Here is a 27,030-nt window from a genome sequence, read left to right as displayed (position 1 = left end):
TCTGTCAAATGTATGCCCAACACCATGAATACCAAGATCCATCCTCCTCCACCCTTTACCACAGAATTGGAACCTTTGTTGTTTTCAGTCTTCCTCAGGAGCCTCGTTTCAGCCCCTCGATTCTGATTGGTTGGGCAAGCCAGGGTTGATGGCTTTCAAAATGAACTGAGTGCTGCAATTAATGTTTTATCTTTTGGCTGACATTTCATTGCATGTTCATTGAATCCTGGTCACGCTTGTCAGAAAGGCTGATTCATGGTGAGAACAGAGTGTCACGTGTTCAAAACAGAGCCAGAAACTGCTTAACAGGGTCAGAAATGCTGGTCAGAAAATGTATATAAGCCCAGAGTCCGCAGTGCACAAACACCTCACCGAGAGGCAAACAACCCACCGCAACCATGAAGTACCTGAGTCTACTTCTCCTTTCCGTCCACATGGCAGGGCTCTTGGCAGGTAGGGAGCAATGTACTTTGCCTCTCTTTTCATACTGTTTTACCTGTCCTTGCAGCCTCTGGACAGAGCTCCAAGTGTCCAGTGTGGAGCTTGCAGCCTCTTGATGGGGTTCTGCCACTTTAGAGGGGATGTCAAAGCCTTGAGGAGAGTTTGCAGAGGGAGCTTTACTAGAATGGTAACACGGCTGGGGTGACTTGGGTTATGCCCGAGACTGTAGAGCCTGGGATTGTTCTCCTTCGAGCGGAGAATTTTAAGGGGGATTCAATGGAGGGTCACAATAATGAAGGGACTTGATGGAGTAAATGAGGAGAGATTGTTTCCACTGGCAGTAACTAGAGGAGTCAGATTGAACTGATTCTCTAAAATACCAGAGGGAAAATACGACAACTGTTTCTGTACAGTGAGTTGCTGTGATCAGAGAATGACCGGGCAAAAGAACGGTGGCAGCAGATTCACAGAATTATTTTGAATTTACAGTAGTGAATTTGCCAGTGCAACTGGAGGAAGCATTCTACCCAAATATTCTTCAGCAGTAACAGTAAAGACTTCAGTGATAAAGAGTAACGAGATAAACTGGGATGTCCTTCCTCAGGGGAAAGAATGTCCATGGGAGATTTAATCCAAATGTTCAGAATTATGTGCATTTGATAGGATAACAAGGAAACTCTCCTCTGGCAGGATGGTCGGTAAGCACAGGCCAGGATGTGAGATAAGTTGTAAAGATATGAAATGAAAATGGCTTATTGTCACAAGTAGGCTTCAAGTGAAGTTACTGTGAAAAGCCCCGAGGCGCCACATTCCGCTGCCTGTTCGGGGAGGCTGATACGGGAATTGAACCGTGCTGCTGGCCTGCCTTAGTCTGCTTCCAAAGCCAGCGATTTAGCCCTGTGCTAAAAAGGGAGCAGAGGGGAAACATATTGACAGCGTGTTGCTATGATCTGCCTGAAAGGCCAGCGGAGTCAGATTCATTAGGAACTTTCAAAAGGGAATTGGTAAGTATTGGATTGGGAAACATTTAAAGGTCTCTGCGGAAGGAGCAAGTGGAGTTGGGCATCCGGGTATAATGTGAGTATATAATTACACAAATCAAGGATTTGGAAACTGCACAAGTCTGTCCTGCCTTGAGATGTGATAATTGACCAGATATCAATGTAAAATTAATCTAACTGCATGTTTCATCATCATGGATAAAGACTGCTGAGTCCTTTTTCCACAGGATTGAACTTTTCCTTTCCTAATTAACGTTTAACAGTTGTATTAACTAGTGGAGAGGGTAATGTTGCACAGCTTATAGATGTCCTCCAAATATTTTGGATTTAATAAATAAATTAGGGAAGCAAAATCTATAATACTTTCTTATATTAATTTATTATATTGACCATGACTTTTATTTGTTTGTGTTGTTTCTCCGTTAACCCCTTTTCCCCCCCCAAAAGAAAACATCCCCATCCAACAAGGCCTGATGTTCCTCCTCCATCATGTCGACCCACTGCTGTGCCCGGTTGTGCAGCATGCAGTGAGCTATCATGTTGCTCAAGGCCCTCTGATGGCTGTATTGGAGAACTCCACCAGAGTGGTTCAGGCAGTGGAAGTGTATCTTCAGCCCGATGCACCGCTCGACAACGCTTCTGGTTGCTGAGGGGACGTCATTGTATCTGGTCTTTGTCTCGGTCTGGGGCCTCCACACCGGCGTCATCATAAAGTGAGGTGTGACTCAGGCGAATCAGATGGCGAGACAGCCAGTAATGGTGAGAATCTCATGGGAGTTCATGTTGAGCACAAAGTGCCATTGAATACTGGCCACGGTCACACCAAGGCGGCCGTTAAGGAACACCCCGCCAAACACGCCCAAAATGACACTGAAAAATGTTTCCAATGCATCGCGCCCATTATCATTCTGGATAATAATATTTAATAATGAAGACAAAATGAACTTAGATAGGTTAAAATGTAGGAAGTGTGAAATTTGTACCAAGTTATAATTTGTAAAGGAAGGAAATATGCACTTATCTCTCCACTGTAGTGCAAGATGATATTCATCTGAAAAGGAGATGGGTAAACGGATATAAATAATTATGAAGTGTAATGACCTGTACAATGTGAAAGGTACTGATTATTCAACTGGTTTTGTGTAAATGTAGTTTTCCAATTCAAATAATGTTAATTTGTTTGTTCCACAGCTTACATATATCCTGGTAAAGTATTATCTTTAATTTATATATTTCGCTCTCCAAACAGTACAGTGACAGTGCCAAGCAATGAAGGTTGTTGATAAAAGCCAAACACACACATCCTTCAGTGCAGCATTAACTTGTACATTGTCATCTAATGTCTCGTTACAAAGCACTAATGAAGTGAATTTTCTGCACTTGAAATTACTCGCCAAGGAAGCAATATACATTTGTTATCCAAAACACAGCAGAAAATAGTACTGCCCAAATCTAGTACTTGGCTAGATGTTCAGCTGACCGTATCGACAACAAATTTCAGATCCTGCCCATCGAGTCTGCACCGGCTCCCTACCCAAGATTAACACCTCCACCCTATCCCATAACCCAGTAACCCCACCCAACACTCAGGGCAATTTTGGACACTAACGGCAATTTATCACGGCCAATCCACCTAACTTGCACATCTTTGGTCTGTGGGAGGAAACCGGAGCACCCGGAGGAAACCCACGCACACACGGGGAGGATGTGCAGACTCCGCACAGACAAGTGACCCAAGCCGGAATCGAACTTTGGACCCTGGAGCTGTGAAGCAATTGTGCTATCCACAATGCTACCGTGCTGCCCATTACTGTAACACTAACAGGGAATGAACTAACATTATTGAAAGACAGTTAGAAAACCCATTGCAAACTGCGTTGACCTCCCCACCTATGTACAATCAGCAGTGAAGGCAATGGTCTATATAGCGAGAAGCCATTCAGGCTATTGGCTAGGATTGTCCAGTAACTGGATGTTACAACGTCAATAGAAATAGTTCTATCCAAACAGCGAGGTCAAATATTTCCAATTTAGCTGATGGTCATCAAGCAGATGCCACCTGAACTTATAATTCGATCCAGTCAGGAACATTCTGAGTTACTCAGGCTGTTCCTGACCTGAGAGGTGACCATTAACCAGACCGCAATGCACATTTATCAAATATATAGAAAAACCTCTGCACTGTTGTCATACAGTTCTGGGATTTTTTGAACAATATTTAGATTTTGAAAACAACAGAGCGAAGAATTTCACACAAATCAGACTGGATTAGCTGCAAATAATCCCAGTATAAAGAAAAGCATTAAGCAAGTTCAAATGACGTGAAAATAAATGGTAATGTTTATATCAATTATAAAAGGTTAGGGCAATATATGAACTGTGAAGGAGAGAATTTTATATTTTATTCTCTGTATTGATGCAAGACAGATATTCATCTGCCAAGGGATGGGAAGTTAATAAAGGGAAATAAGATGATTATAATAAAATCAATGGTCACGATATGCCTAATATATTGTGTTCACTGCTGGACACGTCAGCATCCAGGCATCATGGGAACATATCATTCTAAACAATCAATGATGGCCTCAGCTATTGAATTGAGTGCTGCTTGTGGTATTGGTATGGATTAATCAGACAAACATGCAAATTCATACAACTTGATAATTTAGCAAAATGATAAATAATCAGCATTCTTCCATTTTTGTCACAATGAACAGCGACACACTGTGGTGAATATCAGATAAAGGAATGTCACATAGTTTGTACATTACCTGTTCTGGAGCATAAATGATTGTAAATGAATTGAAATGATGAAAATGTGAATGATCAAATTAATTTCATTTGTGGAAATATATACGGTTATAATCCAAAAGGAGGGAAATATACATTATACGCTGACCTTTAGGGCAAGATAATTAGATATTTCACCTGAATCACAAGAAAGGACCAATAAACTGCTAAGAAAACATACACAGCAATGTTCCTTCAATATTTAGAATAGAAATTATAACCCAACAACTATGCAACGTGTAAGGTACAGATTATTGAACAGGTTTTGTGTAAATGTAGTCTTCCAATTAATTCTTTGCAAACAATGTTAACTTCAATCTGTTTGTTCCACAGATTGCGATTATTATACAGGTAAAGGATTATCTTTAATTTTATATATTACACTCTCCAATAAGTAGTGACAGAGTTGGAGCAATAAATATTGATGATAGCCAAACAATCCCTTCAATGCATTACTACAGTAGATCTAATCCCTCACTCCAAAGTATTAACTGGTAAATTTGCTGTTCTCAAAATTACTTGCCAAAGAAAATATGTATTTGCGTTCTCCAGAACGCAGCAGAAATTGGTATTTCTCAAATTTTGTAGTTGCCGAGAGTTGCAGCCTATGAAAAATGATTACAGCAAACTTTAGATCCTGCCAAGGAAAACCTCTCCCTTTATTCAAGGGAAGGAATGAACAGTATTGAAAAACAGCAACAGTGAGAATCCCCATGGTAAACCGCATTTATCTCCCCAACCTGTTTACAGTCAGCAGAGAAGACAATGATCAACATCAGGACAAGTCATTCAGACTATTGGCTGGGATAGGCCAGCAGCTGGATATTTTTAACGATAAATGAGATAGTTCTATCCAATCACCTGTGTCAGACATTTCCAACAGCCCTGTTGGTCAACAACTAGGAACAGAGTGACGTTATAATTCTATCCAATACAGAGCTTTCTGAGTTACTCAAGTCTGTCCTGCCCTGTTCAACGACCATTACCCAGACCGCAAGGCTAATTGATCAAATATATAGAAACATTACTGCACTGTCGTCATACAGTTCTGGTAGATTTGGAACAAAAATTGTGCACAAAAAACTGCATTATATAATAAAGAGGAGAATGTCACACAACTCAGACTGGATCAGTCCCAAATAATCCGAGTATAAATTGGAGTCATAAATAAATTAAGGGTGTTGAAATGAAGTGAGTGTGAATGGCAATGTTCATGTCAATTGTAAAAGCTTAGCTCAATAAAGAAACTGTGAAGGAGCAAATTTTATATTTTACTCTCTGGATTGATGCAAGATAAATCTTCACCAATGAACGGATGGAAAATTAATAAACTAAAATAAAATGATTATGATGCATAATTTTAATTTAATTTTTGAAAGAGTAAAACCTACTGGGTCACTGTCTGTGTGGAGTCTGCACGTCCTCCCCCTGTGTGCGTGGGTTTCCTCCGGGTGCTCCGGTTTCCTCCCACAGTCCAAAGATGTGCGGGTTAGGTGGATTGGCCATGCTAAATTGCCCGTAGTGTCCTAATAAAAGTAGAGTTAAGGGGGATGTTGTTGGGTTACGGGTATAGGGTGGATACGTGGGTTTGAGTAGGGTGATCATGGCTCCGCACAACATTGAGGGCCGAAGGGCCTGTTCTGTGCTGTACTGTTCTATGTTCTACCCATAATCCTTGCACCATTTATTGTTCCAGTTGTAGAACTAACTGTGTTGAACATGTGGATTTCCAATAGATTCTGTCAAAATGTGTTAACACCAATCTATTTTTTCCACAGGATACGGCGGCCAATCCCATGGTAATGTCTTTACTTTTACTGATCAGTTTCTCAACAAGGAATAAGGACACAGACACTGAAGAATATAAGATGTTGATGACAACCAATCACAAATCCCATCTCTGCCCCATCACCCAGCACATTGACATCTACTCCCTTGTTACACAGCACTCATATATTTGCTATTATTCAAATTACTGGTCAGGAATTCTGTATGTTTCTGTGATTAGAAGATGCAGCAGAAATTACAGCTTCCAAGCATTCTAATTATTTAAATATTCAGCAGACTCAATGGAATATGACAGCAGCAAATTTCAGAACCTCCTCTGTCAATCCAGCCTCTCGTTTTGTGAGGACACAAAATATATTTGCGCACCCCCACTGTGAGAAAATCCATGGTGAACTGCATCTGCCTCCCACACTGTGTGAGGACTGTAATAAAATCAATGGTCATAATATGCCCAATATATTGTGTTCAATGCTGGACAGGTCAACATCTAGGCAGCATGGGAATATATAATTCTAAACAGTCAATGATGGCCTCAGCTATTGAATTCAGTGCTGCTCTGTGGTATGGGTATGGATTAATCAGACAAACATGCAAATTTATACAACTTGATCGTTTGGCAAAATGATAAAAAATCACCATTCCTCCATTTTTGTCACAATGAACAGCGAAACGCTGTGGTGAATATCAGACAAAGGAATGTCACATAGTTTGTACATTACCTGTTCTGGAGCTAAAATGAACGTAAATCGATTGAAATGATGAAAATGTGAAAGGTAAAATTTGTTTCGTTTGTGAAAATCGTCACTGTTATAATCCTGAAGGAGGGAAATATACATTATACTCTGCACTTTTGTGCAAGATAATTAGATATTCATCTGAAGCACCGGAAAGGATCAGTAAACTGCTAAGAATACATGCACAGCAATGTTCCTTCAATATGTCGAAAATAAATTATAACCCAACTGCGCAATGTGTAAGTTACAGATTACTAAATTGGTTTTGTGTAAATGAAGGTTGCCAATTCATTCTTTGCAAACATTGTTAACTTCGATCTGCTTGCTCCACAGGTTATGATTATTATTCAGGTAAAGTATTATCTTTAATATTATATATTGCACTCTCCAATAAGTGACAGTGATGGAGCAATAAATATTGATAACAGTAAAAACAATCCCTTCAATGCATTACTACAGTACACATCAACATCTAATCCCTCCTAACAATGTATTAATTAGGTGAACTTTTTGTTCTTGAAATTATTAGCCAAAGGAAATATATATTTTTGTTCTTCAACATGCCGCCGAAACTGGTATTTCTCAAATTTTGTAGTTGCCGAGAGTTTCAGCTGACCCTATGAAAAATGACAACAGCAAACTTTAGATCCTGCCAAACAAGACCTGTCTCTTTATGATTCCTGTAACACAGGGAATGAATGAACAGTATTGAAAGACAACAACAGTGAGAATACCCATGGTACTGCATTTATCTCCCCAACATGTTTACAGTCAGCTGCGAAGGCAATGATGAACATCGGGACAAGTCATTTAGACTATTGTCTGGGATAGTCCAGGGGCTGGATGTTTTTAACAACAAATGAGATAGTTCTATCCAATCAGCTGTGACAGGTATTTCCAACATCCCTGTTGGTCAACAACTAGGAACAGAGTGAAGTTATAAATATATCCAATACAGAGCTTTGTGAGTTACTCAAGTCTGTCCTGCCCTGCTCAGTGACCATGAACCAGACAGCAAGGTTAATTGATCAAATATATAGAAACATTACTGCACTGTCGTCATACAGTTCTGATCGTTTTGGAACAATAAATTGTTAACAAAAAACTGCATTATGTAATAAAGAGGAGAATGTCACACAACTCAGACTGGATCAGTCCCAAATAATCCGAGTATAAATTGGAGTCATAAATAAATTAAGCGTGTTGAAATGAAGTGAGTGTGAATGGCAATGTTCATGTCAATTGTAGAAACTTGGCTCAATAAAGAAACTGTGAAGGAGCAAATTTTATATTTTACTCTCTGGATTTATGCAATATAAATCTTCATCAATGAACGGATGGAAAATTAATAAACTAAAATAAAATGATTATGATTCATAATTTTAATTTAATTTTTGAAAGAGTAAAACCTACCCATAATCCTTGCACCATTTATTGTTCCAGTTGTAGAACTAATTGTGTTAAACATGTGGATTTCCAATAGATTCTGTCAAAACGTGTTAACACCAATCTATTCTTTCCACAGGATACGGCGGCCAATCCCATGGTAATGTCTTTACTTTTACTGATCAGTTTCTCAACAAGGAATAAGGACACAGACATTGAACAATATAAGATGTTGATGACAACCAATCACAAATCCCATCCCTGTCCCATCACCCAGCACATTGACATCTACTCCCTTGTTACACAGTACTCATATATTTGCTATTATTCAAATTACTGGTCAGGAATTCTGTATGTTTCTGTGATTAGAAGATGCAGCAGAAATAAAATCAACCAAGCTTTATAATTATTTAAATATTCAGCTGACCCAATGGAAAATGACAGCAGCAAATTTCAGAACCTGCTCTGTCAACCCAGCCCCTCGTTTTGTGAGGACACAAAATATATTTGCGCACCCCCACTGTGGGAAAATCCATGGTGAACTGCATCTTCCTCCCACATTGTGTGAGGACTAATAAAATCAATGGTTATAATATGCCCAATATATTGTGTTCACTGCTGGACAGGTCAACATCCAGGCATCATGGGAATATATCATTCTAAACAGTCAATGATGGCCTCAGCTATTGAATTCAGTGCTGCTCTGTGGTATTGGGTATGGATTAATCAGACAAACATGCAAATTTATACAACTTGATAGTTTAGCAAAATGATTTAAAAAATCAGCATTCCTCCATTTTTGTCACAATGAACAGCGAAACGCTGTGGTGAATATCAGACAAAGGACTGTCACATAGTTTGTACATTACCTGTTCTGGAGCTAAAATGAACGTAAATCGATTGAAATGATGAAAATGTGAAAGGTAAAATTTGTTTCGTTTGTGAAAATCGTCACTGTTATAATCCTGAAGGAGGGAAATATACATTATACTCTGCACTTTTGCAAGGTAATTAGATATTCATCTGAAGCACCAGAAAGGATCAGTAAACTGCTAAGAATACATGCACAGCAATGTTCCTTCAATATGTCGAAAATAAATTATAACCCAACAACTGGGCAATGTGCAAGTTACAGATTACTGAATTGGTTTTGTGTAAATGAAGGTTGCCAATTCATTCTTTGCAAATATTGTTAACTTCGATCTGTTTGCTTTACCGGTTATGATTATTATCCAGGTAAAGTATTATCTTTAATATTATATATTGCACTCTCCAATAAGTGACAGTGATGGAGCAATAAATATTGATAACAGTAAAAACAATCCCTTCAATGCACTACTACAGTACACATCAACATCTAATCCCTCCTAACAATGTATTAATTAGGTGAACTTTTTGTTCTTGAAATTACTCGCTGAAGAAACTATATATTTTTGATCTGCAAAACGCAGCAGAAATTGGTATTTCTCAAATTTTGTAGTTGCCGAGAGTTTCAGCTGACCCTACGAAAAATGATAACAGCAAACTTTAGATCCTGCCAAACAAGAACTGTCTCTTTATGATTCTTGTAACACAGGGAATGAATGAACAGTATTGAAAGACAACAACAGTGAGAATCCCCATGGTACTGCATTTACCTCCCCAACATGTTTACAGTCACCTGTGAAGGCAATGCTGAACATCGGGACAAGTCATTTAGACTATTGGCAGGGATAGTCCAGGGGCTGGATGTTTTTAACAACAAATGAGATAGTTCTATCCAATCAGCTGTGACAGGTATTTCCAACATCCCTGTTGGTCAACAACTAGGAACAGAGTGAAGTTATAAATATATCCAATACAGAGCTTTCTGAGTTACTCAAGTCTGTCCTGCCCTGCTCAGTGACCATGAACCAGACAGCAAGGTTAATTGATCAAATATATAGAAACATTACTGCACTGTCGTCATACAGTTCTGATCGTTTTGGAACAATAAATTGTTAACAAAAAACTGCATTATGTAATAAAGAGGAGAATGTCACACAACTCAGACTGGATCAGTCCCAAATAATCCGAGTATAAATTGGAGTCATAAATAAATTAAGGGTGTTGAAATGAAGTGAGTGTGAATGGCAATGTTCATGTCAATTGTAGAAACTTGGCTCAATAAAGAAACTGTGAAGGAGCAAATTTTATATTTTACTCTCTGGATTGATGCAATATAAATCTTCATCAATGAACGGATGGAAAATTAATAAACTAAAATAAAATGATTATGATTCATATTTTTAATTTAATTTTTGAAAGAGTAAAACCCACCCATAATCCTTGCACCATGTATTGTTCCAGTTGTAGAACTAATTGTGTTAAACATGTGGATTTCCAATAGATTCTGTCAAAACGTGTTAACACCAATCGATTTTTTCCACAGGATACGGCGGCCAATCCCATGGTAATGTCTTTACTTTTACTGATCAGTTTCTCAACAAGGAATAAGGACACAGACACTGAACAATATAAGATGTTGATGACAACCAATCACAAATCCCATCTCTGCCCCATCACCCAGCACATTGACATCTACTCCCTTGTTACACAGTACTCATATATTTGCTATTATTGAAATTACTGGTCAGGAATTGTGTATGTTTCTGTGATTAGAAGATGCAGCAGAAATAAAATCAACCAAGCTTTATAATTATTTAAATATTCAGCTGATCCAATGGAAAATGACAGCAGCAAATTTCAGAACCTGCTCTGTCAACCCAGCCCCTCGCTTTGTGAGGACACAAAATATATTTGCGCACCCGCACTGTGGGAAAATCCATGGTGAACTGCATCTACCTCCCACATTGTGTGAGGACTGTAATAAAATCAATGGTCATAATATGCCCAATATATTGCGTTCACTGCTGGACAGGTCAACATCCAGGCATCATGGGAATATATCATTCTAAACAGTCAATGATGGCCTCAGCTATTGAATTCAGTGCTGCTCTGTGGTATGGGTATGGATTAATCAGACAAACATGCAAATTTATACAACTTGATAGTTTAGGAAAATGATTTTAAAAATCAGCATTCCTCCATTTTTGTCACAATGAACAGCGAAACGCTGTGGTGAATATCAGACAAAGGAATGTCACATAGTTTGTACATTACCTGTTCTGGAGCTAAAATGAACGTAAATCGATTGAAATGATGAAAATGTGAAAGGTAAAATTTGTTTCGTTTGTGAAAATCGTCACTGTTATAATCCTGAAGGAGGGAAATATACATTATACTCTGCACTTTTGCAAGGTAATTAGATATTCATCTGAAGCACCAGAAAGGATCAGTAAACTGCTAAGAATACATGCACAGCAATGTTCCTTCAATATGTCGAAAATAAATTATAACCCAACAACTGGGCAATGTGTAAGTTACAGATTACTGAATTGGTTTTGTGTAAATGAAGGTTGCCAATTCATTCTTTGCAAATATTGTTAACTTCGATCTGTTTGCTCTACCGGTTATGATTATTATCCAGGTAAAGTATTATCTTTAATATTATATATTGCACTGTCCAATAAGTGACAATGATGGAGCAATAAATATTGATAACAGTAAAAACAATCCCTTCAATGCACTACTACAGTACACATCAACATCTAATCCCTCCTAACAATGTATTAATTAGGTGAACTTTTTGTTCTTGAAATTACTCGCTGAAGAAACTATATATTTTTGATCTGCAAAACGCAGCAGGAATTGGTATTTCTCAAATTTTGTAGTTGTCGAGAGTTTCAGCTGACCCTACGAAAAATGATAACAGCAAACTTTAGATCCTGCCAAGGAAATCCTGTCCCTTTATGATATCTGTAACACAGGGAATGAATGAACAATATTGAATGAACAACAGTGAGAATCCCCATGGTAAACCGCATTTATCTCCCCAACCTGTTTGCAGTCAGCAGAGAAGACAATGATCAACATCGGGACAAGTCATTCAGACTATTGGCTGGGATAGGCCAGCAGCTGGATATTTTTAACGATAAATGAGATAGTTCTATCCAATCACCTGTGTCAGACATTTCCAACATCCCTGTTGGTCAACAACTAGGAACAGAGTGACGTTATAATTCTATCCAATACAGAGCTTTCTGAGTTACTCAAGTCTGTCCTGCCCTGCTCAACGACCATTACCCAGACCGCAAGGCTAATTGATCAAATATATAGAAACATTACTGCACTGTCGTCATACAGTTCTGATCGTTTTGGAACAATAAATTGTTAACAAAAAACTGCATTATATAATAAAGAGGAGAATGTCACACAACTCAGACTGGATCAGTCCCAAATAATCCGAGTATAAATTGGAGTCATAAATAAATTAAGGGTGTTGAAATGAAGTGAGTGTGAATGGCAATGTTCATGTCAATTGTAAAAACTTAGCTCAATAAAGAAACTGTGAAGGAGCAAATTTTATATTTTACTCTCTGGATTGATGCAAGATAAATCTTCACCAATGAACGGATGGAAAATTAATAAACTAAAATAAAATGATTATGATGCATAATTTTAATTTAATTTTTGAAAGAGTAAAACCTACTTGGTCACTGTCTGTGTGGAGTCTGCACGTCCTCCCCCTGTGTGCGTGGGTTTCCTCCGGGTGCTCCGGTTTCCTCCCACAGTCCAAAGATGTGCGGGTTAGGTGGATTGGCCATGCTAAATTGCCCGTAGTTTCCTAATAAAAGTAGAGTTAAGGGGGAGGTTGTTGGGTTACGGGTATAGGGTGGATACGTGGGTTTGAGTAGGGTGATCATGGCTCGGCACAACATTGAGGGCCGAAGGGCCTGTTCTGTGCTGTAATGTTCTATGTTCTATGTTCTACCCATAATCCTTGCACCATTTATTGTTCCAGTTGTAGAACTAATTGTGTTAAACATGTGGATTTCCAATAGATTCTGTCAAAACGTGTTAACACCAATCTATTTTTTCCACAGGATACGGCGGCCAATCCCATGGTAATGTCTTTACTTTTACTGATCAGTTTCTCAACAAGGAATAAGGACACAGACACTGAAGAATATAAGATGTTGATGACAACCAATCACAAATCCCATCTCTGCCCCATCACCCAGCACATTGACATCTACTCCCTTGTTACACAGCACTCATATATTTGCTATTATTCAAATTACTGGTCAGGAATTCTGTATGTTTCTGTGATTAGAAGATGCAGCAGAAATTAAATCAACCAAGCTTTATAATTATTTAAATATTCAGCTGACCCAATGGAACATGACAGCAGCAAATTTCAGAACCTGCTCTGTCAACCCAGCCCCTCGTTTTGTGAGGTCACAAAATATATTTGCGCACCCCCACTGTGGGAAAATCCATGGTGAACTGCGTCTACCTCCCACATTGTGTGAGGACTGTAATAAAATCAATGGCCATAATATGCCCAATATATTGTGTTCACTGCTGGACAGGTCAACATCCAGGCATCATGGGAATATATCATTTAAAACAGTCAATGATGGCCTCAGCTATTGAATTCAGTGCTGCTCTGTGGTATGGGTATGGATTAATCAGACAAACATGCAAATTTATACAACTTGATAGTTTGGCAAAATGATAAAAAAAATCAGCATTCCTCCATTTTTGTCACAATGAACAGCGAAATGCTGTGGTGAATATCAGACAAAGGAATGTCACATAGTTTGTACATTACCTGTTCTGGAGCTAAAATGAACGTAAATCGATTGAAATGATGAAAATGTGAAAGGTAAAATTTGTTTCGTTTGTGAAAATCGTCACTGTTATAATCCTGAAGGAGGGAAATATACATTATACTCTGCACTTTTGTGCAAGATAATTAGATATTCATCTGAAGCACCAGAAAGGATCAGTAAACTGCTAAGAATACATGCACAGCAATGTTCCTTCAATATGTCGAAAATAAATTATAACCCAACTGGGCAATGTGCAAGTTACAGATTACTGAATTGGTTTTGTGTAAATGAAGGTTGCCAATTCATTCTTTGCAAACATTGTTAACTTCGATCTGCTTGCTCCACAGGTTATGATTATTATCCAGGTAAAGTATTATCTTTAATATTATATATTGCACTCTCCAATAAGTGACAGTGATGGAGCAATAAATATTGATAACAGTAAAAACAATCCCTTCAATGCACTACTACAGTACACATCAACATCTAATCCCTCCTAACAATGTATTAATTAGGTGAACTTTTTGTTCTTGAAATTATTAGCCAAAGGAAATATATATTTTTGTTCTTCAACATGCCGCCGAAACTGGTATTTCTCAAATTTTGTAGTTGCCGAGAGTTTCAGCTGACCCTATGAAAAATGACAAAAGCAAACTTTAGATCCTGCCAAATAAGAACTGTCTCTTTATGATTCTTGTAACACAGGGAATGAATGAACAGTATTGAAAGACAACAACAGTGAGAATACCCATGGTATTGCATTTACCTCCCCAACATAGAACATAGAACAGTACAGCACAGAACAGGCCCTTCGGCCCTCGATGTTGTGCCGAGCAATGATCACCCTACTCAAACCCACGTATCCACCCTATACCCGTAACCCAACAACCCCCTCTTAACCTTACTTTTGAGGACAATTTACGGGCAATTTAGTACGGCCAATCCACCTAACCCGCACATCTTTGGACTGTGGGAGGAAACCGGAGCACCCGGAGGAAACCCACGCACACACGGGGAGGACGTGCAGACTCCACACAGACAGTGACCCAGCCGGGAATCGAACCTGGGACCCTGGAGCTGTGAAGCATTTAGGCTAACCACCATGCTACCGTGCTGCCCCCCTGTAACATGTTTACAGTCAGCTGCGAAGGCAATGATGAACATCGGGACAAGTCATTTAGACTATTGGCAGGGATAGTCCAGGGGCTGGATGTTTTTGACAACAAATGAGATAGTTCTATCCAATCAGCTGTGACAGGTATTTCCAAAATGCCTGCTGGTCAACAACTAGGAACAGAGTGACGTTATAATTCTATCCAATACAGAACTTTCTGAGTTACTCAAGTCTGTCCTGCCCTGCTCAGTGACCAAGGTTAATTGATCAAATATATAGAAACATTACTGCACTGTCGTCATACAGTTCTGATCGTTTTGGAACAATAAATTGTTAACAAAAAACTGCATTATATAATAAAGAGGAGAATGTCACACAACTCATACTGGATCAGTCCCAAATAATCCGAGTATAAATTAGAGTCATAAATAAATTAAGCGTGTTGAAATTAAGTGAGTGTGATTGGCAATGTTCATGTCAATTGTAAAAACTTAGCTCAATAAAGAAACTGTGAAGGAGTAAACTTTATATTTTACTCTCTGGATTGATGCAAGATAAATCTTCATCAATGAACGAATGGAAAATTAATAAACTAAAATAAAATGTTTATGATTCGTAATTTTAATTTAATTTTTGAAAGAGCAAAACCTAACCATAAACCTTGCACCATTTATTGTTCCAGTTGTAGAACTAACTGTGTTGAACATGTGGATTTCCAATAGATTCTGTCAAAATGTGTTAACACCAATCTATTCTTTCCACAGGATACCACGGCCACAACCATGGTAATGTCTTTACTTTTACTGATCAGTTTCTCAACAAGGAATAAGGACACAGACACTGAACAATATAAAATGCTGATGACGGCCAATCACAAATCCTTTTTTTTTTTTTAAATTTAGATTACCCAATTATTTTTTCCAATTAAGGGGCAATTTAGTGTTGTCAATCCACCTACTCTGCACATTTTTGGGTTGCGGGGGCGAAACCCACGCAGACACGGGGAGAATGTGCAAACTCCACACGGACAGTGACCCAGAGCCGGGATCGAACCTGGGACCTCAGCGCCGTGAGGCGGTTGTGCTAACCACTAGGCCACCGTGGCCAATCACAAATCCCATCCCTGCACCATCACCCAGCACATTGACATCTACTCCCTTGTTACACAGTACTTATGGGGTTTATTTGCTATTATTGAAATTGCTAGTCAAGAATTGTGTATGTTTCTGTTATTAGAAGATGCAGCAGAAATTACAGCTTCCAAGCATTCTAATTATTTAAATATTCAGCAGAATCAATGGAATATGACAGCAGCAAATTTCAGAACCTCCTCTGTCAATCCAGCCTCTCGTTTTGTGAGGACACAAAATATATTTGCGCACCCCCACCGTGGGAAAATCCATGGTGAACTGCATCTGCCTCCCACACTGTGTGAGGACTGTAATAAAATCAATGGTTATAATATGCCCAATATATTGCGTTCACTGCTGGACAGGTCAACATCCAGGCATCATGGGAATATATCATTCTAAACAGTCAATGATGGCCTCAGCTATTGAATTGAGTGCTGCTCTGTGGTATGGGTATGGATTAATCAGACAAACATGCAAATTTATACAACTTGATCGTTTAGCAAAATGATTTAAAAAATCACCATTCCTCCATTTTTGTCACAATGAACAGCGAAACGCTGTGGTGAATATCAGACAAAGGAATGTCACATAGTTTGTACATTACCTATTCTGGAGCTAAAATGAACGTAAATCGATTGAGATGATGAAAATGTGAAAGGTAAAATTTGTTTCGTTTGTGAAAATCGTCACTGTTATAATCCTGAAGGAGGGAAATATACATTATACTCTGCACTTTTGTGCAAGATAATTAGATATTCATCTGAAGCACCAGAAAGGATCAGTAAACTGCTAAGAATACATGCACAGCAATGTTCCTTCAATATGTCGAAAATAAATTATAACCCAACAACTGGGCAATGTGTAAGTTACAGATTACTAAATTGGTTTTGTGTAAATGAAGGTTGCCAATTCATTCTTTGCAAACATTGTTAACTTCGATCTGCTTGCTCCACAGGTTATGATTATTATCCAGGTAAAGTATTATCTTTAATATTATATATTGCACTCTCCAATAAGTGACAATGATGGAGCAATAAATATTGATAACAGTAAAAACAATCCCTTCAATGCACTACTACAGTACACATCAACATCTAATCCCTCCTAACAATGTATTAATTAGGTGAACATTTTGTTCTTGAAATTATTAGCCAAAGGAAATATATATTTTTGTTCTTCAACATGCCGCCGAAACTGGTATTTCTCAAATTTTGTAGTTGCCGAGAGTTTCAGCTGACCCTATGAAAAATGACAACAGCAAACTTTAGATCCTGCCAAACAAGACCTGTCTCTTTATGATTCCTGTAACACAGGGAATGAATGAACAGGACTGAAAGACAGCAACAGTGAGAATACCCATGGTACTGCATTTATCTCCCCAACATGTTTACAGTCAGCTGCGAAGGCAATGATGAACATCGGGACAAGTCATTTAGACTATTGGCAGGGATAGTCCAGGGGCTGGATGTTTTTAACGACAAATGAGATAGTTCTATCCAATCAGCTGTGACAGATATTTCCAATTGCCTGCTGGTCAACAACTAGGAACAGAGTGACGTTATAATTCTATCCAATACAGAACTACCTGAGTTACTCAAGTCTGTCCTGCTCTGCTCAGTGACCATGAACCAGACAGCAAAGTTAATTGATCAAATATATAGAAACATTACTGCACTGTCGTCATACAGTTCTGATCGTTTTGGAACAATAAATTGTTAACAAAAAACTGCATTATATAATAAAGAGGAGAATGTCACACAACTCATACTGGATCAGTCCCAAATAATCCGAGTATAAATTTGAGTCATAAATAAATTAAGCGTGTTGAAATGAAGTGAGTGTGATTGGCAATGTTCATGTCAATTGTAAAAACTTAGCTCAATAAAGAAACTGTGAAGGAGTAAACTTTATATTTTACTCTCTGGATTGATGCAAGATAAATCTTCATCAATGAACGAATGGAAAATTAATAAACTAAAATAAAATGTTTATGATTCGTAATTTTAATTTAATTTTTGAAAGAGCAAAACCTACCCATAAACCTTGCACCATTTATTGTTCCAGTTGTAGAACTAACTGTGTTGAACATGTGGATTTCCAATAGATTCTGTCAAAATGTGTTAACACCAATCTATTCTTTCCACAGGATACCACGGCCACTACCATGGTAATGTCTTTACTTTTACTGATCAGTTTCTCAACAAGGAATAAGGACACAGACACTGAACAATATAAAATGCTGATGACGGCCAATCACAAATCCCATCCCTGCACCATCACCCAGCACATTGACATCTACTCCCTTGTTACACAGTACTTATGGGGTTTATTTGCTATTATTGAAATTGCTAGTCAGGAATTGTGTATGTTTCTGTTATTAGAAGATGCAGCAGAAATTACAGCTTCCAGGCATTCTAATTATTTAAATATTCTGCAGACTCAATGGAATATGACAGCAGCAAATTTCAGAACCTCCTCTGTCAATCCAGCCTCTCGTTTTGTGAGGACACAAAATATATTTGCGCACCCCCACTGTGGGAAAATCCATGGTGAACTGCATCTGCCTCCCACACTGTGTGAGGACTGTAATAAAATCAATGGTTATAATATGCCCAATATATTGTGTTCACTGCTGGACAGGTCAACATCCAGGCAGCATGGGAATATATAACTCTAAACAGTCAATGATGGCCTCAGCTATTGAATTGAGTGCTGCTCTGTGGTATGGGTATGGATTAATCAGACAAACATGCAAATTTATACAACTTGATCGTTTAGCAAAATGATTTAAAAAATCAGCATTCCTCCATTTTTGTCACAATGAACAGCGAAACGCTGTGGTGAATATCAGACAAAGGAATGTCACATAGTTTGTACATTACCTGTTCTGGAGCTAAAATGAACTTAATTGAATTGAAATGATGAAAATGGGAAAGGTAAAATTAGTTTCGTTTGTGAAAATCGTAACTCTCGTAATTCTAAAGGAGGAAAATATACATTATACTCTGCACTTTTGTGCAAGGTAATTAGATATTCACCTGAATCACAAGAAAGGATCAGTAAGCTGCTGAGAAAATATGCACAGCAATGTTCCTTCAATATGTTGAAAATAAATTACAACCCAACAACTGGGCAACATGTAAGGTATCGATTACTGAATTGGTTTTGTGTAACTGCAGTTTTCCAATTCGTCCTTTGCAAACAATGTTAACTTCAATCTGTTTGTTCCACAGATTACAATTATTATCCAGGTAAAGGATTATCTTTAATTTTCTATATTTCACTCTCCATAAAGTACAGTGACAGAGTCGGTACAATAAATATTGATGATAGTCAAACAATCCCTTCAGTGCACTACAGTATTACAGAATACATCATCATCTAATCCCTCAGTACAAAACATTAATTAGTTGAATTTTATGTTCTTGAAATTACTCGCTGAAGAAACTATATATTTTTGATCTCCAAAACGCAGCAGAAATTGGTATTTCTCAAATTTTGTATCTGCTGAGAGTTTCAGCTGACCCTACGAAAAATGATGACAGCAAACTTTAGATCCTGCCAAGGAAATCCTGTCCCTTTATGATTCCTGTAACACAGGGAATGAATGAACAGTATTGAATGAACAACAGTGAGAATCCCCATGGTAAACCGCATTTACCTCCCCAACCTGTTTACAGTCAGCAGTGAAGGCAATGATCAACATCGGGGCAAGTCATTCAGACTATTGGCTGGGATAGGCCAGGAGCTGGATTTTTTAAACGACAAATGAGATAGTTCTATCCAATCAGCTGTGTCAGATATTTCCAACATGCCTGCTGGTCAACAACTAGGAACAGAGTGACGTTATAATTCTATCCAATACATAGCTTTCCGAGTTACTCTGTCCTGCCCTGCTCAGTGACCATTACCCAGACCGCAAGGCTAATTGATCAAATATATAGAAACATTACTGCACTGTCGTCATACAGTTCTGATCGATTTGGAACAAAAATTGTGAACAAATAACTGCATTATATAATAAAGAGAAGAATGTCACACATCTCAGGCAGGATCAGTCCTAAATAATCCTAGTATAAATTAGAGCCATAAATAACTTAAGAATGTTGAAATGAAGTGAGTGTGAATGGCAATGTTCATATCAATTGTGACATGTTAGCTCAATAAAGAAACTGTGTGAGAGAGAATTGTATATGTTACTCTCTGCATTGATGCAAGACAAATATTCATCGATGAACGGATGGGAAAGTAACAATCTAAAATAAAATGATTATGAGTCATAATTTTAATTTAGTTTTTGAAAGAGTAATACCTACCCAAAATCTTAGCACCATTTTGTTCTCCACTTGCAGAACTAATTGATTTGAACATGTGTATTTCCAATATGTTCTCTGCAAAAAATGTTTACACCAATCTATATTATTTCCACAGGATACCACGGCCACTACCATGGTAATGTCTTTACTTTTACTGATCTGTTTCTCAACAAGGAATAAGGACACACAGACTGAACAATATAAGACGTTGATGATGGTCAATCACAAATCCCATCCCTGCCCCATCATCCTGCACATTGACATCTACTCCCTTGTTACACAGTACTCATGGGGTTTATTTGCTATTATTGAAATTACTGGTCAGGAATTGTGTATGTTTCTGTTATTAGAAGATGCAGCAGAAATTACAGCATCCAAGCTTACTAATTATTTAAATATTCAGCAGACCTACTGAAATATGACAGCAGCAAATTTCAGAACCTCCTCTGTCAATCCAACCTCTCGTTTTGTGAGGACACAAAATATATTTGCGCACCCCCACTGTGGGAAAATCCATGGTGAACTGCGTCTACCTCCCACATTGTGTGAGGACTGTAATAAAATCAATGGTCATAATATGCCCAATATATTGTGTTCACTGCTGGACAGGCCAACAACCAGGCATCATGGGAATATATAATTCTAAACAGTCAATGATGGCCTCAGCTATTGAATTGAGTGCTGCTCTGTGGTATGGGTATGGATTAATCAGACAAACATGCAAATTTATACAACTTGATAGTTTAGCAACATGATAAAAAAATCATCATTCCTCCATTTTTGTCACAATGAACAGCGAAACGCTGTGGTGAATATCAGACAAAGGAATGTCACATAGTTTGTACATTACCTGTTCTGAAGCTAAAATGAACTTATTTGAATTGAAATGATGAAAATGGGAAAGGTAAAATTTGTTTTGTTTGTGAAAATCGTAACTTGTAATTCTAAAGCAGGAATATATACATTATACTCTGCACTTTTGTGCAAGGTAATTAATTATTCACCTGAATCACAAGAAAGGATCAGTAAGCTGCTGAGAAAATATGCACAGCAATGTTCCTTCAATATGTGGAAAAGAAATTATAACCCAACAACTGGGCAACATGTAAGGTATCGATTACTGAATTGGTTTTGTGTAACTGTAGTTTTCCAATTCATCTTTTGCAAACAATGTTAACTTCAATCTGTTTGTTCCACAGATTACAATTATTATCCAGGTAAAGGATTATCTTTAATTTTCTATATTTCACTCTCCATAAAGTACAGTGACAGTCGGTGCAATAAATATTGATGATAGTCAAACAATCCCTTCAATGCACTATTACAGAGTACATCAACATCTAATCCCTCAGTACAAAACATTAATTAGTTGAATTTTATGTTCTTGAAATTACTCGCTGAAGAAACTATATATTTTTGTTCTCCAAAACGCAGCAGAAATTGGTATTTCTCAAATTTTGTATCTGCTGAGAGTTTCAGCTGACCCTACGAAAAATTATGACAGCAAACTTTAGATCCTGCCAAGGAAATCCTGTCCCTTTATGATTCCTGTAACTCAGGGAATGAATGAACAGTATTGAATGAACAACAGTGAGAATCCCCATTGTAAACCGCATTTATCTCCACAACCTGTTTACAGTCAGCAGTGAAGGCAATGATCAACATCGGGGCAAGTCATTCAGACTATTGGCTGGGACAGGCCAGGAGCTGGATGTTTTTAACGACAAATGAGATAGTTCTATCCAATCAGCTGTGTCAGATATTTCCAAAATGCCTGCTGGTCAACAACTAGGAACAGAGTGACGTTATAATTCTATCCAATACATAGCTTTCTGAGTTACTCAAGTCTGTCCTGCCCTGCTCAGTGACCATTAATCAGACCGCAAGGCTAATTGATCAAATATATAGAAACATTATTGCACTGTCGTCATACAGTTGTGATCGATTTGGAACAAAAATTGTGAACAAATAACTGCATTATATAATAAAGAGAAGAATGTCACACAACTCAGGCAGGATCAGTCCTAAATAATCCTAGTATAAATTAGAGCCATAAATAACTGAAGCATGTTGAAATGAAGTGAGTGTGAATGGCAATGTTCATATCAATTGTGACATGTTAGCTCAATAAAGAAACTGTGTGAGAGAGAATTGTATATGTTACTCTCTGCATTGATGCAAGACAAATATTCATCGATGAACGGATGGGAAAGTAACAATCTAAAATAAAATGATTATGAGTCATAATTTTAATTTAGTTTTTGAAAGAGTAATACCTACCCATAATCTTAGCACCATTTTGTTCTCCACTTGCAGAACTAATTGATTTGAACATGTGTATTTCCAATATGTTCTCTGCAAAAAATGTTCACACCAATCTATATTATTTCCACAGTATACCACGGCCACTACCATGGTAATGTCTTTACTTTTACTGATCTGTTTCTCAACAAGGAAGAAGGCCACAAGAGACTGAACAATATAAGACGTTGATGACGGCCAATTTCAAATCCCATCCCTGCCCCATCACCCTGCACATTGACATCTACTCCCTTGTTACACAGTACTCATGGGGTTTATTTGCTATTATTGAAATTACTAGTCAGGAATTGTGTATGTTTCTGTTATTAGAAGATGCAGCAGAAATTACAGCATCCAAGCTTACTAATTATTTAAATATTCAGCAGACCTACTGAAATATGACAGCAGCAAATTTCAGAAAACCTCCTCTGTCAATCCAATGTCTCGTTTTGTGAGGACACAAAATATATTTGCACACCCCCACTGTTGGAAAATCCATGGTGAACTGCATCTGCCTCCCACACTGGTGGGAGTCAATATGCCCAATATATTGTGTTCACTGCTGGACAGGTCAACAACCAGGCATCATGGGAATATATCATTCTAAACAGTCAGTGATGGCCTCAGCTATTGAATTGAGTGCTGCTCTGTGGTATTGGGTATGGATTAATCAGACAAACATGCAAATTTATACAACTTGATAGTTTAGCAACATGATAAAAAAAAATCAGCATTCCTCCATTTTTGTCACAATGAACAGCGAAACGCTGTGGTGAATATCAGACAAAGGAATGTCACATAGTTTGTACATTACCTATTCTGGAGCTAAAATGAACTTAATTGGATTGAAATGATGAAAATGGGAAAGGTAAAATTTGTTTCGTTTGTGAAAATCGTAACTTGTAATTCTAAAGGAGGAAAATATACATTATACTCTGCACTTTTGTGCAAGGTAATTAATTATTCACCTGAATCACAAGAAAGGATCAGTAAGCTGCTGAGAAAATATGCACAGCAATGTTCCTTCAATATGTGGAAAATAAATTATAACCCAACAACTGGGCAACATGTAAGGTATCGATTACTGAATTGGTTTTGTGTAACTAGTTTTCCAATTCGTCCTTTGCAAACAATGTTAACTTCAATCTGTTTGTTCCACAGATTACAATTATTATCCAGGTAAAGGATTATCTTTAATTTTCTATATTTCACTCTCCATAACGTACAGTGACAGAGTCAGTGCGATAAATATTGATGATAGTCAAACAATCCCTTCAGTGCACTATTACAGAATACATCAACATCTAATCTCTCAGTTCAAAACATTAATTAGTTGAATTTTATGTTCATGAAATTACTCGCTGAAGAAACTATATATTTTTGTTCTCCAAAACGCAGCAGAAATTGGTATTTCTCAAATTTTTTCTATCTGCTGAGAGTCTCAGCTGACCCTACGGAAAATGACAACAGCAAACTTTAGATCCTGCCAAGGAAATCCTGTCCCTTTATGATTTCTGTAACACAGGGAATGAATGAACAGTATTGAATGAACAACAGTGAGAATCCCCATTGTAAACGGCATTTATCTCCACAACCTGTTTACAGTCAGCAGTGAAGGCAATGATCAACATCGGGGCAAGTCATTCAGACTGTTGGCTGGGATAGGCCAGTAGCTGGATGTTTTTAACGACAAATGAGATAGTTCTATCCAATCAGCTGTGTCAGATATTTCCAAATTGCCTGTTGGTCAACAACTAGGAACAGAGTGACGTTTTAATTCTATCCAATACAGAGCTTTCTGAGTTACTCAAGTCTGTCCTGCCCTGCTCAGTGACCATTAACCAGACCGCAAGGCTAATTGATCAAATATATAGAAACATTACTGCACTGTCGTCATACAATTCTGATCATATTGGAACAAAAATTGTGAACAAATAACTGCATTATATAATAAAGAGAAGAATGTCACACAACTCATACTGGATCAGTCCTAAATAATCCGAGTATAAATTAGAGCCATAAATAACTGAAGCATGTTGAAATGAAGTGAGTGTGAATGGCAATGTTCATATCAATTGTAAACTGTGAAGGAGAGAATTTTACTTTTTGTTCTCTGCATTTATGAAAGATAGATAATCATCAGCGAATGGCTGGGAAATTAATAAATTAAATAAAATGATTATGATTTGTAACTTTAATTTAATTTTGAAAGAGCAGCACCTACCCTTAATCCTTGCACCATTTATTGTTCCAGTTATAGAACTAATTGTGTTCAACATGTGGATTTCCAAAACGTTTTCTACAAAAACTATTAACACCAATCTATTCTTTCCACAGAATACAACTTTCATCGCTATGGTATTGTGTTTAATTTTACTAATCAGTTTCTCAACAAGGAATAAGGACACAGACGCTGAACAATAAAAGATGTTGATGACGGCCAATCACAAATCCCATCCCTGCCCCATCACCCTGCACATTGACACCTACTCCCTTGTTACAAAGTATTCATGGTGTTGATCCCTATTATTGAAATTATTGGTCACAACATGAATATGTTTCTGTTATCAGAAGATGCATCAAATATTACATACACCAAACTTTCCAATGAATTAAATATTGATCATAATAATTATAAGCTTTATTGTGACAAGTTAACTTACATTAACACTGCAATGATGTAACCGTGAAAAGCTCCTCGTCACCACATTCCGGCGACTGTTCGGGTACACTGAGGACAAAATGAGAATGTCCAATTCACCTAACAGCATGTCTTTCGGGACTTGTGGGAGGAAATATGAGCCCCCGGAGGAAACCCACGCAGACACGGGGAGAACATGCAGACTCTCCACAGACAGTGACCCAAGCCGGGAATCAAACCTGGGAACCTGGCACTGTGAAGCAACAGCGCTAACCACTGTACTACCCTACCGCCCATAGATAACAACAAATTCCATATTCTGCTCAGTCAATCCGAGCCTCCAGCCTCTCACTTTGTGATCCCGCTAAGAGGGCACGAAAAATGTTTACATATTCCAACTGTGGGAAAAACCATGGTAAACTGCATCTACCTCCCACACTGTGTGAGGACTGTAATAAAATCATAGTCACGACATGCCAAATATTTTGTGTTAACTGCTGAACACGTCAACAGACAGGCAGTCACCTGAACATATAATTCCAAATAATCAATAATGGCCTCAGCGATTCATTTCAGTGCTGTCCTGTGGCGTGGATTAATCAGACAAAGATACAAATTTATGTAACTTTATAGTTCAACAAGAAGAAAAATAATCAGCATTCTTCCATTGTTGCCACAGCTAAAAGCTGTGGTGAACAGCAGACAAAGAAATGCCACATAGCTTCTACATTACTTGTTCTGGGGATAAAATTAACTTAAATGAATAGAAGAGAAGGAAATGTGAAAGATATAATTTGTTTTGTTTGTGAAAATCTGCACCGTTATAACCCTAAAGGAGGGAAATATATATTTTACTCTGCACTTTAGTGCAAGCTAATTTGATATTCATTCGAATCACGAGAAAGGAGCAAAATACTGCTACAAAATATAAGAAGAGCAATGTTCCTTCACTCTTTGGAAAATAGCTAATAACTGAACAACTGTACAACGTGTAAGATACCGAATATAGAACTGGTATTATGTGAATGAACTTTCCCAATACATTCTTTGCAAACAATGTTAACTTCAATCTGTTTGTTCCACAGAGCAAATACTTATCCAGGTAAAGTATTATGTTTAATTTTTTTATATTTCACTCTCCATATACTAGTGACAGAGTAGGAGCAATAAATATTAATGATAGTCAAACAATCCATTCAATGCACGATTACAGTATACATCACATCTAATCCCTCACTACAAAGTGTTAATTAGGTGAATTTACTGTTCTTGAAATTACTCGCTGAAGAATCTAAATATTTTGTTCTCCAAGATGCAACAGAAATTGGTATTTCTCTAATTTTGTAGTTGCCGAGAGTTTCAGCTGACCCTATGAAAAATGATAACAGCAAACTTTAGATCCTGCCAAGGAAAACCTCTCCCTTTATGATTCCTGTAACAGAGGGAATGAATGAACTGAATCGAATGAACAACAGTGAGAATCCCCATGGTAAACCGCATTTATCTCCCCAACCTGTTTACAGTCAGCAGTGAAGGCAATGATCAACATCGGGGCAAGTCATTCAGACTACTGTCTGGGACAGACCAGTAGCTGGATGTTTATAATGACAAAAGAGATCATTCGAAACAATGAGCTGGGTTGGGTCAAATATTTCCAACATGCCTGCTGGTCAACAACCAGGTACCGAG

The 27,030-nt window shown here is 37.8% G+C and overlaps 1 protein-coding gene across 1 annotated transcript in view; it reads left to right on the top strand.

Annotated features, from left to right (window-relative positions):
• The first annotated feature begins 398 nt into the window (after positions 1 to 398).
• The window catches only part of LOC119958324 (prisilkin-39-like), a 107,203-nt gene continuing 80,571 nt past the window's right edge, over positions 399 to 27,030 (top strand). The window contains exons 1-15 of the mRNA XM_038786763.1: positions 399 to 453; positions 2,634 to 2,648; positions 4,566 to 4,583; positions 6,011 to 6,031; positions 7,088 to 7,105; positions 8,280 to 8,300; positions 10,551 to 10,571; positions 14,184 to 14,201; positions 18,230 to 18,250; positions 19,317 to 19,334; positions 20,515 to 20,535; positions 21,599 to 21,616; positions 22,795 to 22,815; positions 23,862 to 23,879; positions 25,038 to 25,058. Coding sequence (XP_038642691.1) covers positions 399 to 453; positions 2,634 to 2,648; positions 4,566 to 4,583; positions 6,011 to 6,031; positions 7,088 to 7,105; positions 8,280 to 8,300; positions 10,551 to 10,571; positions 14,184 to 14,201; positions 18,230 to 18,250; positions 19,317 to 19,334; positions 20,515 to 20,535; positions 21,599 to 21,616; positions 22,795 to 22,815; positions 23,862 to 23,879; positions 25,038 to 25,058 — 325 coding nt within the window. The remainder of the gene's footprint in view (positions 454 to 2,633; positions 2,649 to 4,565; positions 4,584 to 6,010; positions 6,032 to 7,087; positions 7,106 to 8,279; positions 8,301 to 10,550; positions 10,572 to 14,183; positions 14,202 to 18,229; positions 18,251 to 19,316; positions 19,335 to 20,514; positions 20,536 to 21,598; positions 21,617 to 22,794; positions 22,816 to 23,861; positions 23,880 to 25,037; positions 25,059 to 27,030) is intronic.

This window comes from Scyliorhinus canicula, chromosome 29 (assembly GCF_902713615.1).
Source record: "Scyliorhinus canicula chromosome 29, sScyCan1.1, whole genome shotgun sequence".
In the NCBI taxonomy this organism is placed as follows: Eukaryota; Metazoa; Chordata; class Chondrichthyes; order Carcharhiniformes; family Scyliorhinidae; genus Scyliorhinus; species Scyliorhinus canicula.
Note: the sequence above shows the minus strand (reverse complement) of the source record. Positions and strands in the feature narration are given on the sequence as shown.